The 17,971-nt window shown below is 37.4% G+C and overlaps 1 protein-coding gene, 1 long non-coding RNA gene and 1 pseudogene across 5 annotated transcripts in view; 2 read left to right on the top strand and 1 right to left on the bottom strand.

Annotated features, from left to right (window-relative positions):
• AHI1 (Abelson helper integration site 1) overlaps positions 1-17,971 on the bottom strand; it is a 227,075-nt gene that overhangs the window by 13,790 nt on the left and 195,314 nt on the right. For all 3 annotated transcript variants that reach the window (XM_011962111.1, XM_011962110.1, XM_011962109.1), the window contains one exon: positions 4,811-4,869. In XM_011962111.1, coding sequence (XP_011817501.1) covers positions 4,811-4,869 — 59 coding nt within the window. The remainder of the gene's footprint in view (positions 1-4,810; positions 4,870-17,971) is intronic.
• Positions 5,856-11,416, top strand: LOC105526184. The gene is made up of 3 exons (XR_001004041.1): positions 5,856-5,980; positions 9,292-9,421; positions 11,092-11,416. It is a non-coding gene; the product is annotated as an uncharacterized LOC105526184 (long non-coding RNA).
• LOC105526185 lies at positions 15,796-16,561 on the top strand (annotated as a pseudogene). Its single transcript, XR_001004042.1, has one exon. The product of XR_001004042.1 is annotated as a 60S ribosomal protein L7 pseudogene (transcript).

The following is a 17,971-nucleotide window of genomic DNA, read 5'->3' as shown; positions in this document are numbered from 1 at the left end:
TATATATATGTACACACAAAATGTGACCTCTTCTCACTGACTTCATTGCTCCCACTTTTTTCCAAGGCACCACCACCAAGTCTCACCTGGATAATTTCAATATTATTTTAACTGGTCTCTCTGATTCAACTCTTGTCCATTAATGTCTATTCTTATCTTAAATGTCAGAGGGATTCTGTTAAATTGTAAGTCACTTCCTGTGTTTAATGGCTTCCTGCTACACTTGATGTAAAAGCCAAAAGTCTTACAATAGTATATAAGGTCTTGTTACTGTCTCTGATTTTATCCAATCTCTCCCACTTGCTTACTCTACTCTAAAAACCCTAATTTCCTTACTTTTCTTTGAGGGTAACAGGTATGCTTCTGCTTCAGGGCCTGCTGCACTTGTCTTCTACATACTCACATTACTCAATTCCCTGCCTCCTTCCACTTTTCTCAGGCCTTCTCTCACGCCCCGATTTATAACTGCAACCTTCATGTCTCCTCTCCTTTCCCCTACCCATGCTTTATTTTTCTCCATAGTGTAGCATACATCTGGTATAATTAGACATTTCACTTATTTTGCATGAAGGTAAATAAAATGTTAGCTCCTTATAGCAGGGATTTTTTTTATCTGTTTACTGCCGTATCCTCAGTGCCTAGAATACTGTGTGTGACATCGAGGGTGCTCAGCAAATCTATATTTAGCAAATGACTGTATTGTGTGTCTGTCTTCCTGGCCACACTGGGCACTTCCACAATGTACAAGCTGTGTATTGTATCATTCGTCACTGCATTTCAGTGCCTAGCATAGCACCTAGATCAGAGAGCAGATGATCACATTTTCCCAATTGGACTAATGCTCACTAATGAACCACTGACACCTTGAAAGACTGATCCTGATCCTTCCTCTTTATGGCAGTAGCATCAAGGTCTAGAACAAGACCAAATTCTTGACACAGACAAATAATGTTTGCTCAGGCTCATGCAAAATGCTGGGCAAACACAGCAAGACATGTCTCCTAGCCCCACCTTCCAATCATCAGATGCCCTCAAAACACTCACACTGCATTCTTCTAAAGCCAATATCTCTATCCTGTTTTTCTCTCCTACTGCAATTCCTCAACTCCAAGTCACTAATCAATCAGTCTCCTCCCACTCTCTCCCCTCTCTTCATAGCCCTATGCTCCTTTAGACTAGTTCTTTCCCACATCACATCCAAATACCCTCCCACAAGGAGGAGAAAAGCTCAGTTGAAGCCTTACCTTCATCTAGAGGCCTTCTCTAGCTATGCATACTCCTCCTGCCTTCTCATTCAGCTCTCTTCTGTAATTACAATTTGCATCACATCATTTTCCATCTAATTATATTATTGGTTGCCTTTTAAATGCTTCTTATTTCCATTTCCTCATCTGACCTGTAACGCTTCTTTAATATTTCTCAATGCATCTAGCTCACTGCTGAGCACACTGTGAAGTCACACACATGACAATAAATGGCTTCAATTTCAGAAACTGGGAGTGGGATGAGGGTGAAAAAAGGCAGAAAAGTGGTGGGTAGCAGGATTATTTTAGAAAAAAAATGTGGACTATAAACTACCTCCTCATAAAAAGAAAGAGAAATGAAAGAGCCTAGAATGGTTATTACAAAGATGGAAAAAACATACAGTGAAGTGATAATCCTATCACTTGGATTTGACATTTATAAGGAATTTGACATTATACTTGGAATTGACATTTATAGCTGCACTAGGTTAAGAAGAGATTTCATTCATTGAGTTCAGATTCAGGGCTTATAAATAAAAGACTTTAATATGATTAACTATATGAATTAACCTCTCTCTGAACAAAGTTGTTAATGAAATAAAGGATGCTATGTTAAAAAAAACCAACAAAATTCAATATAGGCTATATTAGTAACTATGGAACATTAATACTACTTGTTAAGGATGACAACATATTTATAGCAGCCTCATTGCCAACTCTGACTGAGGCAGCAGATCATATATGAAGAATATCATGGGGCATGAGGTATAAAAGGTAGAAGTTTAAGATTTTCAGGAAAATATCTTTGTTAAATTAACCTATAGAAGTTTCTTCTTGATACCTTAAAAAAGAGAATGTAGAGAATATAGTTTTACTAAAATGTGTATAAATTGCTTGCACAGAAGTGACTGACATTTCTAAAAAAAAAAAAAGAAATTCAAGTGGAAAGTAATAAGAGGCTGAATGTGGCTCATTTACATATATTGGTCAACCAACTAATAAGCAAATGTTACAAACTGAAAGCCAGGGCTGCAAAGAAACAAAAAATTAGCCTCTGTCCATTTACTTGGGTACAAGAAACTCATTTAGGTAAATCAAAGAAATGACTTCTTTGTACTTGCTGGGATCTAGTGTTTCCACCATCAACTCGCCTACAGTTTTCAAGTCATGAGAAATCTATCTTAATTCATCCTTACTTCTAAGAAATTCTAAGTAGGGAAAGTCCAAAAGCTTTAGATGAATTTGGGCATTTAGACATATCTGAACTTCTCATGAAAATTTTTATTTTCAGAAGCATCTTCAAAAAGAGAAGCTGAGCTATCCTGACATCCTTTAGAAGCTGAGATGTTTGTGAGGTTTTATTGAACTTTAATCTGGAGGGCATGACATGGATCTCTGTATCTTGTGAAAACTGGTATAAAATGTAGACCGAGTGAGGTGATTGTAGGAGGTATTTTTTCATTTGCATAATATTAAGTAAAAAGTTCTAACAATTTTTATGAAATATGTGCAAAAACACCAAGAGCACTGTTGCCATGATGTGTTAAACATGGTCATTTTTTTTTTCCAGTTGTTGAAACAGTCTGTCCTTATTGTTTCTAGTGTATTTTGTGGTTGAGTATAAGCTCCTTAGGGTCAGTGACTGTTTATCCACTATTACATAAAATTTTAATTGTCCAGAGGCTGGAACTAAAAACATAATCTGACAGATAACAGAAAAACAAGAAACTATAAAACCTGGGATGTGTGCTTGAACCATATGACAGGCAGAGGGACGGCATAAGAAGAACCACAGACTGAAATCAGGGGACCCATGTTGTGGGAATGGGTCTCCACATACCACATGCAGGGATCCGAGACAAGTCATAGCCTTTTAGATCTTGTTTCTCCATGTGAAAAACAAGAGTCAGAATACTGATCTGTCCCTCCTCCAGGGATACCATGAGAATCAAATGTAGTAACACGAGTGAATGTGCTCTGAAGCTATACAGGGCTATAAATAGTTATATTATTGGTTTTTTTCTCTCGAAAAGAAAGAAAACTTACAACAAAATGATACCTTACCATGGAGTCTGTGAATACTAAATCTAGCTAAAAAGAAAATCAACAACAACAACAAGAAGCCAGTAGTCTGGGAATCTGGAGATTTTAGGTTGTGGTTCAAGTGCTAACAAATACGCCCTGTGAAATTTGCACAAGGCCTTTCCCTTTAGTTTTCTTAAAAACAGAGGGATTATAGAAAGAATTTCTAAGGTATCTTCCAGAACATGATTCTGTGACTCTTAAAAATTACATTTGTCTTTCATTTGTATAATGAAATACTGTCTTGTGAAATGCTGCATGATTTTGTTAGACAATTCCTGTAAATAACTATCATCTGAATCAGAATTTTTGTACTGGAAGAGACATATTATTCGTCAAATTGCCAAAGCATAGAGCAGGATTAACTTGAACAAATATTTTCCCCAAGGAAACTCAGCAGGGATTGTCTGTGTGCATGTCTGAGTAAGCAAGCACCCAGCAATGTATGTGGGGGTGGTGGTGATGGGATCTGAGGGTATGATAGCTAAGCTGTTCAAGGCTGTTACACTCCTGTTATATTTTGTTAGTAATGTAATTTGAATATAAAGCTTGGACATAATGTTAGGTCCAAAAGATAATCTAAAATGATAAAAATTGAGAAATATTTTGGGAACGTTTTGATGTAAAAATTTTTTTTGAGGTAAAAGAGTGACTTTGTATGGGCATATTAAGTGAAACAGCAAGTACTAATTAAAAATATAAAAACTTTCCAGAGTTCTTTTAAAATAAATACTTCAAAATAAATTACTCAAATACATTAAGCATTTATAGAAAATATATAAAGACAATGTTCTGCTTATTAGCTTTTTTCTTAATGCTTCAAAAAAGGCATTCATAATTTTACTTTTAGCACATCATTGTTTTCAGTTAATGGTATTTCAAAATAGTACTCAAGTAAAAAAAAAAGGACAAAATAGGTCCTCTAAAGTTTTGTGTGATACTAGTTTAATAGGATTTCTTATAACTTTGTAATAATACACATTCTCAGAGTCCAACTATTAAAATATTCATAGTTCAAATGGCCGGGCGCAGTTGGCTCATGCCTGTAATCCCAGCACTTTGGGAGGCTGAGGCAGGCGTCACCTGAGGTCAAGAGTTCAAGACCAGCCTGGCCAACATGGTGAAACCCCGTCTCTACTAAAAATACAAAAATTAGCTGGGAATGATGGCATGTGCCTGTAATCCCAGCTACTTGGGAGGCTGAGGCAGGAGAATCGCTTGAGCCCAGGAGAGGAGGTGGAGGTTGCAATGAGCCGAGATTGCGCCATTGTACTCCAGCCTGGGAGACAGAGCAAGACTCCGTCTCAAAAAAAAAAAAAAGAAAAGAAAAAAAATTTGTAGCTTAAACAAGCTAAACTCCTTTAAAATTAACTATCTGAAATTTATAGTTTGATAATATTATAAAAATGAGAAATGGAGAAATTGTCCTTAAAAGAAAACCCCAACCATTTATCACTGCAAATTATTTTGAAGAAGTTGCTTACTGTGTCATAGATTCTGAGCCTAGTCTGAAGTCCTGGGACTTGTTCTTATTGATTGATTGCTGTGGAAGAAGAGGAAAAACAAGTAGTAAGTAAAAAATGAGAAAAGACAACACAGTCAATATTCACATGCTGGAAACCCACCAACTTCCTGAATGGGGAGAGAATATACCTGTTCTGAACAGGAATGTCTATCAGGACAATATATTTGTTCCCATGAAAAACCAAGGAAGCAGTTCTCCAGAGAGTTTAAGAACTCTTTATAAGTAAAGTCAGCTTTCAGGTATGTGACAAAAAAAAAAAAAAAGAAAAGAAAAATTCAGTTGTGAATCAGTTTAAATTAATCTCCCAATACAATGTGGTATACTACTTAAGCTCTAAATATATCTTTCAGCCTATATCTTTCCTTCATATTCTTTATAGTATACTCTATATTTTCAGAGTAATACACATTGAACTGTATGCAAGATTTTGAATTTGAAAACTCTTTAAATCTACAAAATGTGCTCAGTATATCTTGTTTTATTAACGGCACCTTCATGAGAAAAACAATAAGCACTTTCAAGGGTACCAAATTATAACCTGAATGTTGGATACTTCCTTTAGAATCTGAAACATTAACTTCAAATTATACTGAGGGAAATAGAGTTTGATATGATATATAGTATTCTATAAATCAACATAATGTTGCTATAAAATGAATTGCAATTTTTTTTAGAGATAATCATGTTATGGAAAGGATCTGTTAAACATTCACAAAGAAAATACGAATTGTTATTATGTTGAAGTTCAATAATATACAAATGAAGGAGATATACCATATGTTCCTAATTATTTCAGTAATCCAGAAAACATAAAAACAAAATGAAATGAAAGAAAAGGAATACAACATTCTCTTTCAGTTTTGTTTGAGTAACTGCTTTCCCGGTGTTATCTCTACTGAAGCTTGTTTGGCCTTTTTAGATTTCCTTCTTCACAATCAGATTTCTGCAAGATCATTCTTCAGCAAGATTTGGCACTATCTTTAAACAAGCATTACTTTTCTTACAGATTTCAAGAGGATATTATGCTTTTCTGGACCATAATTATATGACTGTTACTGCTAACTGTATAGCTTTAAGTCAAGCATAATAAAAACAAGAATTGAAGAGCAAGAAGACTTTGTGGTAAAAGGTGAGTGTTGTAACAGGTGACCCAATTTGGTAGAACAACAAAAGTACCCATGACATCTTGATTTTTCTCCATCAGTGGAATTGCTCTGACTCAGTTAAAACGTGTTTGGGAAAAAAGTACACATACACAGGAAATCTCAGATTCAACTGCTAATTCAGACTGCCCTCATCCAATAAAGCAATAAGCAAAGAAAATCATCAAAACCTCAGAAAGCATCATCATAACAGAAATTATCCTGTTTCTTTCTAGACTTGTGAAATAAATTCTAAACACAGCAATCAAGTTAAATGTGAAATGTTTTATTCTTTTCTTTTTTTTAGAGATGGGGTCATGCTTTGCTGCTCAGGGTGGAGTACAGTAGTATGATCACAGCTCACTGCAGCCTTGAACTCCTGGGCTCAAGCAATCCTCCCATCTCAGCCTTCTGAGTTGCTGGGATTACAGATGTGCACTTCCATGTCCAGCTATTCTTTACAAGGTTTCGGTATCATTTTTATCTCTTTGCCCATGGCAAGACCAGCATCTTACCATTAATATAGGTATATATAAAACTTTTCAAAAAATAACATAATGGCTCTAATCAGAAATTCTCATCAATTTGAACCTATTCCAGAGGTTGAGAGGAGAGAAGTCACACTGAACTATATATCAGCGTTAAGCCAATGTTACTTTTAATTATTTTTTGTTATCCTGAAAAATGAGTAACAATATGTTGCCATGTGCAGGTCTTGCCAATTCTGCTAAGTTTGTTCATGTGAAATGGATGCTGTGATGTCCTCAGAAAGTTTGTCTTAGGTATGTTAAACATCGTCCCTGCCATCTTTCCTACTGCGTATTCCTACTGCGTATTCCTGGGATACCCAAATCCTTTTTAATGATGCAGAGGCAGCTTAGCCTGTGTTCAAATTATATGACTCCTAAGTTAATACGGGGTCCACATTACAAAGTTTTAAAACTTACTTGAAAAGGACACTTAACTAGGACCAATATTTCACTTCTAAACACCTTTATTCACTCATTCCTTGGTCTCAGCAGCAGCATGTCATATGGGTAGTTACTTATGGAGGCAGAAGCGGGGGGAGGAAGGAGGTGTCTCTGTGAGCTGTTTTGTTTTATTTTACCTTTAAACAAAAAAGCCCCCAAGGCTGGTGTGCAATCAGCCTGCAAATACCCCCCACCATCGACAAGGCCAAGGAACATGACTGCCTTTCTTTCCATGCACACTTCTCAAACAAAGTCTTATGGCTTTGTTTCCTCTTCATGGATATTGTTGACTTAGAGAGGAGGGGATGAAGACAGGAAAATGAGCAGAGCAAAAGTGATGAGTGAAAGGACCTGAATCTAGAGATCCTTGCTTTCCAAACCCTCACAACTTGTTAGTGATGCTTTTAAATTTAAATGCAATGAGAGTTAACATAAAATAAATGATTAATGGAATGATGAAATGCTTCCACTGATTATGTGGAAATTTATAAGGAAGAAAACAACTCATAGATAGCTGTGTAAAAGAGAAATGGACTACACAAACAGTTCCCCCAAATATTTTTATAAATTTGAAGAATGAATATAAAATTAGGTTAATGTTCAATCAATGTATGTTGCATCTAGCACACAAGACTTAAATAAGGCAAATTTATGATACAGTATAGTTCTATTTTTACATGCTGCTTATATACCTCATTATAGATATACCTTTTCCATCTAATTTCATAGTTTGTTTATATCTACTTTGTAGGAATTTTTTAAAAAAGGATGCAAGAGAGGAAAAACAACTAGGGTTGGTGGTTCAGTTCTTGCCTTGGTTCTGTCATTAACTCTATGTGGCCTGAGTAAACCACTTAGCCTCTCTTGGGGTCTTCTTTTTTCACCTGAAAGTGGGTGGGGGTTCAAAATAAAAACATAAGCATCATAGCACCATTCTCTTATTTTACAGACCAGGAAATGGAGGCCCAGAGTTACCAAGGACACAGAAGTAGTGTGAAATTTATACTAGTGTTTTTTAAACTGATTTAAGGGCAAAACTATTTTCCATACAATTTTATTTGAAAGGCTCATGTGTAAATATGTGAAATAAGAATTACTCTGGGTGAAACTAGGTTTGCATGGCCTGGCACCCCCTGCTTCCCAACCCTATGCCCCCAGATCCCTGAGGAATAGGGCCCTATAGATGGCAGTTTACAAACTACTGGAGTATACAAGCTCTACGCAAGACTAGAAAGGTTTCTTTTAATTCTGTTTCCAGGAGCACAATTTTATGATTTTAAATATTCACATAAGTTTGAAATTTTCTTTGATTTTAGAATGTATGTATGTATATATTTGTTTATTCACTTACTTTCTAATTTGACACAGGATCTCACTCTGTCACTCTGGCTGGAGTGCAGTGGCGTGACCACAGCTCACTGTGGCCTTGACCTCCTGGGCTCAGGCCAACCTGTGGCCTCAGTCTCTTGAGTAGCTGGGACTACAGGTGTATGCCATCATGTCTGACTAACTTTTTTTGATTTTTTAGTAGAGATGAGGTTTTACTATATTGTCTGGATTAGTCTTAAACTCCTGGCCTCAAGTGATCCTCCTGCCCCAGCTTCCCAAAGTGCTAGAATTATGGGCATGAGCCACCATGCCTGGCCTGATTTCAGAATTACTGATAATGTATCTGGTTTACTTGATGTTAAATCCTCCAATTATAATGCTCTTCCTTAAGGGAAAAATTCTTCTGTATTAAGATGCAGCTTCTAGAAGCATACTGTAACAAAAAATGAAGACCACTGGGTGTGGTGGCTCACACCTGTAATCCCAGCACTTTGGGAGGCCAAGGCAGGCAGATCACAAGGTCAGGAGTCCAAGACCAGCCTGGCCAACATGGTGAAATCCCGGTCTCTACTAAAAATGCAAAAATTAGCCAGGTGTGGTGGCAGGCACCTGTAATCCTAGTTACTTGGGAGGCTGAGGCAGGAGAATTGCTTGAACCCAGGAGGCGGAGGTTGCAGTGAGCCAAGATTATGCCACTGCTCTCCAACCCGGGAGACAGAGCGAGATTCCATCTCCAAAAAGTGAAGACCATCCTGAACACAATTTGTAGTTTTGGATACTAATTGTGCCAATTAAAAACAGTAACAAATACTTATCTGTGGGGCAGCATAATTAGGAGGGTGTTTTGGAAGATAAGGCAAAAATAGGTGAGAAAATCTATTTAATCTTTGAGGAGTGAGACCTAGATAAAAACTTACGAGATTCGGACTTTGTAGATAAATATGGAGCCAACTAAGATGTATGCACTGGTAAGTCACATGATTTGTTTTCTATTTTAGGAAAGTATCTTCAGGAGGCAGGTAAAAGATGCAATGAAGACTGAAGAATGGGAGAATGGATACTGTTACCAGCAGAGACCAGAAGGCTGTATATCAGGCAGTGGCTGTTACACAGAAATATTCTTCCCAAGTTCCTTCCCTTCAGTTCACTCTAAAAAAGATGGCATTCCTTAAGGCCCTGTCTTCTACCTTTTATCATTTTCATTCTTGACACTCCTCTATTCCCATGGATTCAGATATCAAGTTTTCTTCAGAACGTAACAACTTAGCAATGGTTAGTTTTCAGCAAACCAAGTTTAAACACAGCAATTTTTCTGAAAATATACTTGGATCCATAAATTTTAATCAAAACTATCTTGCAAATCTGAGTTTTCAGCAAATCTCTCCTGAGCCTCATAGATGTCTGCAAGGTATCTGCAACTGGCTGTTGCAGGTGCTATGAACTTCACATGTCTCAAACGGAAGTCCTTCCTATGTTATTACACACGGAGATGTTTCAATTAGAAAGTCAGATGTCTTTTCCTTCACATGGATTTAGTCATCAATTCCTAGCTCCTTATTATTTTTGGCTTGAATTATTGCAACAGCCCCTTCTGGTCTTATTTCTTTCAGTAGGCTTTTCCCAGTCTTTTCAGAGCTTCTAGAATGAGCTTTTGAAACAACCAATATGATCACGTCATCCCCTTGCTTTAAATACTTTGATGGCTCCTTACTACCTTCAGGATAAAATTCAGCTCCTTAACACGCCAGTCAAGGACCTCCTCAATCCTGTCTACTTGTTCAGGTCCAGCTTTTTCTGCTTTCAACCTTGTATCCTAAGCTGCCGCCATTATGAAACATTTCTGGCCAGAGTAGGCTTTTCCACATGCTGTTTCTAATGCATCAAATGAATCCTTCCGCCTACCCAGCTCCTCTTAAAACCTAATTCATCCACTTCTCACCACACGGCCTCATAGTTTCCCTTCACTGTCCTTTTATTGCTTTTATGTTTCGCTTTGTGACTCTTTGATTAAAGTTACTTTCACTGGTTAGACTGTAAGTTCCATAAGTGCAAGGACTATTTTTGTTTTATTGACCATTATACCATCCAGACTCTCTTCTACCACAGTGCATGGAAAACCAGCAGGCACTCAAAGTATGTGTCAAATGAATAAATAAAAATTTCAATGCTGGTTGGTGAGTGGGGATGGGGATCACTGATTGAGTAAGGACCAGAAGAATGTGAGACAGGAAAATGACCAAAAGCACAACTGGAGAGGTCTGCCATAGAAAGGAAAAGCAGTTCCTTCTCTGATACCTGAAAACAGCTGCAGGAGGGTAAAATTACAGAAATACAGAGAAAGCAGGGATGAAAATGTGAGGGGATTCATATTATACGGCCTCTCTTCAAGAAAGCAGAAGACCAAGTCAACTTGGAGTAAGAAATGAGCAGCTTGAGTGAGAAATGTGGACATTGTTTTCTGACCTGTTGCTATAGAGAATGGGGTAGAGTCAGTAGGGAAGAACAAAAAAGATGACCAAGACCATGGGCCTCGCTGAGGTAGGTAATCACAAATCTCATGAAGAGACAGTGTCAATACAATTCTATAATTTTTAAAAAGCTATGATTAAATACCAGAGTAGAAGTGAGAAAAATGGGCAACTGGTTGTGCCCCCACCAGTCCTGGGCACTAGTGAAAGAAATGGACCACTAAATGTCCCCCCACCAGGCCTGGGGATTGGTGAGACAAGTGATACACTCCAAGCACTGCTGATGCATCTGGCATCATATTGCTAAATAATCCTGCTTTTATTTCCTAGTGGTCTGAGAGGTCTGGTTTGAGAAGAATGAAAACTGATTGCAGATAACCACGGAGGCAAGAAGCACCAGGAGGCACCCCCTTTCTTAGAATTCCTGCAAACTGAAGGGTCATTTGGGTTACCCACTTCCTCTTTTGGGACTAAACTATTTCCTAATCTCTTATCACTAGGGAATAGTTCTTCCCAAACTAGGTCACCAAAATACAGTGGTGTGTAAGAGGTGGCTGCTTAAAAACGCCTATAACAATGGGGAAGCGGTAAGAGAGGTAAAAAGAGAAAAGACTCATTAAGTACAAAAAAATTCAAATAAAAGAGTAATAAAAGCAAATTTGTTCCAATATGTTGAAACATCTTTTATTGTATGCATGGCTTGTCTGAATAAAAGACACACTTAAATAAGAAAAAGTTCTCCCCTTTTTATGCACCTAAATGGGAACCATATTAAAATGAGAGACCAATATGACCCATTACTGTGACTGCTAAGTAATTATAAAAATATTAGCATACAGTTGATTTTCCACAGTTTATGAAAAGATTAGCATATGGTTAACTTCTGAAGGAAAGGAAATTAACATTAGTCAATAGGTATCTAAATTTAATTATTAGACATTTTATATATACTCATCACTTTGAGTTTCACAAAACTGAATATATCTTTATGTAAAATTCTTATTTTTAAGTAGGATAGTCTATAGCTCATATACCACTACTCATATACTTCAGTTAATGGAATAATTTCATTATTCCAGTAGGCAAAATTACAGTAAGCAAAATTTCATTACAGGATCTTAAAATGAAAAGTTTTTTATTTTACATTTGTGTTTTTTCCTTTAATTACAATATTCATATTGTAATTTATATATATTATATATAAAAATTAAAATAGAGCAGTGGTTCTCAACTGGAGAGTAAGGAGTGATTCTGATTCCCAGGGAAATCTGGCCGTGTCTGAAAGACATTTTTGATTGTCACAAGTGGGAAGAGGTGCGTCTGGCATCTAGTGGACAGAGAACAACAATGGCACTAACCATGTTATAATGCACAACATATTCCCAACGACAAAGAATTACCAGCCCCAAATGCCAATAGTGCCGAGGTTGAGAAACCCTAGAATAGCATGGTTGACAAAACAAGAGGACAGCAGAGTTAGGGTGACAGAGAATAACATCTTTCACATTTTAGATCTGTAACAGACTTTTAGAGGGATGTTACTGATATTTAGGTTAACCTTCCGTTTTTTCTTTGTGACACAGAGTCCTGCTCTGTTGCCCAGACTTGAGTGCAGTGGCATGATCACTGCTCACTGCAGCCTCATCCTCTCAGGCTGAAGCAATCCTCCCACCTCAGCCTCCCAAGTAGCTGGGACTAAAGATGCAGAGTACCATGCCTGGATAATTTTTGTATGTTTTGTAGAGATGGGGTTTCACCATGTTGCCCAGGCCAGTCTTGAACTCCTGAGCTCAAGCGATCCATCCACCTTGGCCTCCCAAAATGCTGGGATTAAAAGCATGAGCCACTGTGCCCTGCTGAACCTCTGAAAAACATCGTGAAGAGCAAATATGTTACTTGATAAAAACAACCCTTAGAATTTGAGAATATACAGTGTTCTCTAAACTAAGTTTTAATAGAAGATCTGTGTAAGAAAAAATGAGATGTGGCAGGGGCTGAGCTCAGAGACTCAAATCAGTTAAATAAGGAGTGGGTTGCTAAACAGAAAAGCAATTTATCCCTAGATTATTCTGTGAAACTTTCAATTAACGAGAATTTAGGAAGATATTGAGGAAATGACACATTCCCTAAACCTCGTTTTGAAGTGAAACTACAGGGGGATTCTCTCATGTTCCCTTCATTTCAGAACCACTGGCAATTCTCTAGGTCCTGCCTTCAGACTGGATACACTGAGAAGATAAGCAGCCTGCAGGGTCTCACCTTGTAGAGAGTAAAGAGGGTCCTGGAAACATGGAGAGCACTTGCCCAAAGTGGCAAGAAACAGGGCTGTTGTGGGGGAAGAGACAAAGCAGGGGCTGAGGTACACATGTCAAACACAATGGCAGAGGCACAGGAGTAAAAGAAGCAGTGAAACGAGTTGCCAGACTTCAAGAGAATCAAGGCCTTCTAAGTTCTGTTCCGAGTAGGAGAGAGTTCCTATTAATTTCTGGAGGCTTTGAGAGTCCTCTGTGTAGGTCATTTCGGGACTCTACTGTTGGGAGTGGAATCTGTGGGTGTGAGGTAAACGTAACTCACACAGGCTTTGCTGTTACATCATTGGGATACCATCCACCTTCTTTATGGGACACTTATCTCTCTAGACTCCACAATAATACATACTTTTCAAATGCAAATAACATTTATATGAAATTAATACTTTTTTCTCAAAAGAGGTGTTATAAATTATTGAAACAAATTATGGGGAAAGAAAAAACATATTAGTGCTATCTGCATTGAAATTCTTCGTGGGACACAAATAAGCACTTCAGTGTTTTTTTTTTTTTGAGACGGAGTTTTGCTCTTGTTGCCCAGGCTGGAGTGCAATGGCGCGATCTCAGCTCATCGTAAACTCTGCCTCCTGGGATCAAGTGATTCTCTTGCCTCAGCCTCCCGAGTAGCTGGGATTAGGGCCACCACGCCCAGCTAATTTTGTATTTTCAGTAGAGACAGGGTTTCTCCATGTTGGTCAGGCTGGTCTTGAACTCCTGACCTCAGGTGATCCACCTGCCTTCGCCTCCCAAAGGGCTGGGATTACAGGCGTGAGCCACTGCGCCCGGCCGCATTTTAGTTTTAACTTACTTATAAGGTAAGATTTCAGGTCAGTTTCATCACTATCCTTGATGTATACAAAGTTAGTTTTGATTCAGTTCTCTTCAGATAAAGAAAGAAAACTTCAAATATTACAAAAAGTTTAAAGCAAATCCAAGCATAAATTAATTTTATTAAATATAATAGAGATAAATCACTGTATTTTCTTTGATGAACAGAATTACTAAAGTAAAAAAATACAAATTGATATTATTCTTTAGCAATAGAAAAGAAGCAACAATTACGACCATATTTCCAAAGATTTAGTGTATATTAACTAACTGCTGGCTATTTGGAAAAACTTTCACCATAACAAAAATCAGCACTGTGTATTATAAATTTGTTGTTGGACTTAAGATAATAATAAATCATATTATTCCTATGATTAACAATAATTCAGATTCATTCCTGATACAGGGATCAATAAATGGAAAAAATTTTTCTCTATAAAGTGATATTTGAAAATAGTGTTATACAGCACAATTATTAGATACTTTGAAGACTAAGAAAAACACATGCACATTGAGGGCAATCTACTTATTGCCTACCATTTTTCTGAGAGTCTGACAGATTCACCGTTAAAAATACAAAAAATTAGCTGAGTGTGGTGGTGGGTGCCTGTAATCCCAGCTACTCCGGAGGCTGAGGCAGAGAACTGCTTAAACCTGGAGGGGTGGAGGTTGCCGTGAGCCAAGATTGCGCCACTGCACTCCAGCCTGGGTGACAGAGCGAGACTTTGTCTCAAAAAAAAAAAAAAATTTTGCGTGTGTGTGTTTGGCTGGAAGAGGAACTACCATGAAGTTATCTAATGCTTTTGGGTTCTCTGTTCTTGTTTTGAACTAGGCAAGAAAGCAGCTGTTCCTGAACATAACTAGAGTATACATTTTGGTTTAGAAGAGTCTATCCTTTGGAATTAAGCTAGCATGCTCTTATTGACTCTAAATGCTTAATAAAATAATGAAAATTATTAAGACACTCCTCTGCTCACGTGAAGATTAGCTATAATAGATATTTTTATAATTATCTTGAATAGCAAAACCAATAACTATTATTCATGTAATGAATTTTTAGAGAAGAATATAAGCAAAAATAACAGTAATTTCTCCACAGTTTCAAAAATAATCTAACATTTCTGTGCCTACTTATTACTGTATGTACATCTAGCATTTATATAAAAACATACTTGACTGTATTAATGTTGAAACACTAATAGAAGGTAAACAGTACTTTCTTGCTTTGGGTTTTGTTTTTTAGAAATAACAAAGAAAAAAGAAAATAGGATTTTCAGGAGTTTAATTCCTAAACCAGATTTTAGGAATTAAAAAAAGAAAACTGGGTATTTTGGTACCTAAAAATGGTTAAAAAATAGGATGGTCTCTGCTAATAAGAAAAGAGGCCAGGAGTGATGGCTCACACTTGTAATTGCAGCACTTTGGGAGGCCGAGGTGGGCAGATCACTTGAGGCTAGGAGTTTGAGATGAGCCTGGCCAACATGATGAAACCCCATCTCTACTAAAAGTACAAACATTAGCAGGGCGTGGTGGCCCACACCTGTAGTCCGAGCTACTCGGGAGGCTGAGGCAGGAGAATCACTTGAACCGGGGAGGCAGAGGTTGCAGTGAGCTGGGATCCCGCCACTGCACTACAACCTGGGTGACAGGGTGAGACTCCATCTCAAAAAAAAAAAAAAGATGTTGAAGATATATTGAAAAAAGAAAAAGCAGAATCTTAAGTATGATCCTAGTTTCATAAACATAAAAAATAGACAAAGACATGTCTATTTATATATGCAAGAACATTTTTGTAAGCATGCGCAAGAAACAGAATGAGCATAAATACCAGCAGGACAGAAGATTCATTTTTCATTTTATACTATACTGGTTAAAATTTTAAAACTATGGCTCTTTTTCTGGCTGGAACCATGGAGGGTGCAGAAGAGAAGAAGAAGAAGGTTCCTGCCGTGCCAGAAACCCTTAAGAAAAAGCGAAGGAATTTCGCAGAGCTGAAGATCAAGCGCCTGAGAAAGAAGTTTGCCCAAAAGATGCTTCGAAAGGCAAGGAGGAAGCTTATCTATGAAAAAGTGAAGCACTATCACAAGGAATATAGGCAGATGTACAGAACTGAAATTTGAATGGCGAGGATGGCAAGAAAAGCTGGCCACTTCTATGTACCTGCTGAACCCAAATTGGCGTTTGTCATCAGGATCAGAGGTATCAATGGCGTGAGCCCAAAGGTCCGAAAGGTATTGCAGCTTCTTCGCCTTCGTCAAATCTTCAATGGAACCTTTGTGAAGCTCAACAAGGCTTCGATTAACATGCTGAGGATTGTAGAACCATATATTGCATGGGGGTACCCCAATCTGAAGTCAGTAAATGAGCTAATCTACAAGCGTAGTTATGGCAAAATCAATAAGAAACGAATTGCTTTGACAGGTAACGCTTTGATTGCTCGATCTCTTGGTAAATATGGCATCATCTGCATGGAGGATCTGATTCATGAGATCTATACTGTTGGAAAACGCTTCAAAGAGGCAAATAACTTCCTGTGGCCTTTCAAATTATCTTCTCCATGAAGTGGAATGAAGAAAAAGACCACCCATTTTGTAGAAGAAGGTGGAGATGCTGGCAACAGGGAGGACCAGATCAACAACAGGCTTATTAGAAGAATGAACTAAGGTGTCTACCATGATTATTTTTCGAGTCTCGTCAGCTTAATAAACAGTACCTGCTCTCAAAATGAAATACATTGTTGTATTTGTGATTTTTTTTTGTTGTTAGCCTGCCTCTGTCTTCCTGTAACTATTGTGGTAAGTCTGGTGTGTGATAAAATTAAGCCAAATCAACTGCTCATTTTGTGCAAAATCAGGGTTGAGTCTGTGAAAAACATCTCTCTTAGGTTTTTAAAAGGCTCTTCTCTACAAAAGATTTTGTTTTTAACTGTGCTGAGTAATTCAAAATGGGTTTATTCTAAGCCTGTTTCACAAGCATTTGTACATAATTTGTAGGTACGGTAATCCAACTTTGGTTTATGGAAAAAATTGAATTCAGTTTCTAAAATTTATTTCTTGGGCCTTCGCTTGTTTATAAACCACCATATAAATGTGATTTTCTTTTGCCTTCCAAAAAAACAAAAAACAAAAAACAAAAAAAAAACTATGAACATACATTATTTTTTACAGTAGAACTACTCTAATAATTAAAAAAATTTTAGTAATAACTTTCCTCCCCAAATAAATGGATCATACAGGTTAATACTTAGGCTAGCAAAAACAAAAAGGCTAAAAAACAAAAAAAGTCCCAAAATACAAAAAAAAAGAACAAAGTTTGTCAGCACTACTTGTTTTCGAAGCTTCTGAGTTTCTCTCCTTCCTGATAGCACCTATATTCTCTTTTCTATTAGATGCAATTTGTAGCACACCTTGGTAAAAACGTTCTGGAATGAACTTGGAGGAAAACATTATCCTGCTCCCACTCTCCTGTGGTATAAGTTGTTACTGATTTGTTCTGGGATGATTAACTCATCTCGTCCCCTCCTCCTCCAGCAAAGAGCCAGCAACAAATGCTGCCATCACCCACTAACATTTCAATGAACCAGATGAAATGCTGGAAGGTACCTGGCACAATTAGCAACAGAGCAGGTGTGTTCCACTTGGAAGAACATGTAAGATGCAGCAGCTGCCAAGCTATTAAGAGGTATAATTTTACTTCTTACTCTATAGTTTGAAAATAAATAATTTTAAAAAGGAAAATGATTGAGGTTCATTTCCTTTTTTCATTAAAAATAGAGTACAATTCTTAAAACTTACACATGAAGAAGGGTACAATGAAACAAACACAAAACAAGGATGTGCGCTGGGTAAGGTGGCTCATGCCTATAATCCCAGCAGTTTGGGAGGCTGAGGCAGGTGGATCACTTGAGGTCAGGAGTTTGAGGCCAGCCTGGCCAACATAGTGAAACCCTGTCTCTACTAAAAATACAAAAATTAGCCAGGTAAGGTGGCTCATGCCTATAATCCCAGCACTTTGAGATGCGGGAATAAATAACAATTTATTCAATGTGTTTCTTACTAAGAAATATATTTTGT

The sequence above is a fragment of the Colobus angolensis genome, unplaced genomic scaffold, assembly GCF_000951035.1.
Source record: "Colobus angolensis palliatus isolate OR3802 unplaced genomic scaffold, Cang.pa_1.0 Scaffold58, whole genome shotgun sequence".
NCBI classification, from domain to species: Eukaryota; Metazoa; Chordata; class Mammalia; order Primates; family Cercopithecidae; genus Colobus; species Colobus angolensis.
Note: the sequence above shows the minus strand (reverse complement) of the source record. Positions and strands in the feature narration are given on the sequence as shown.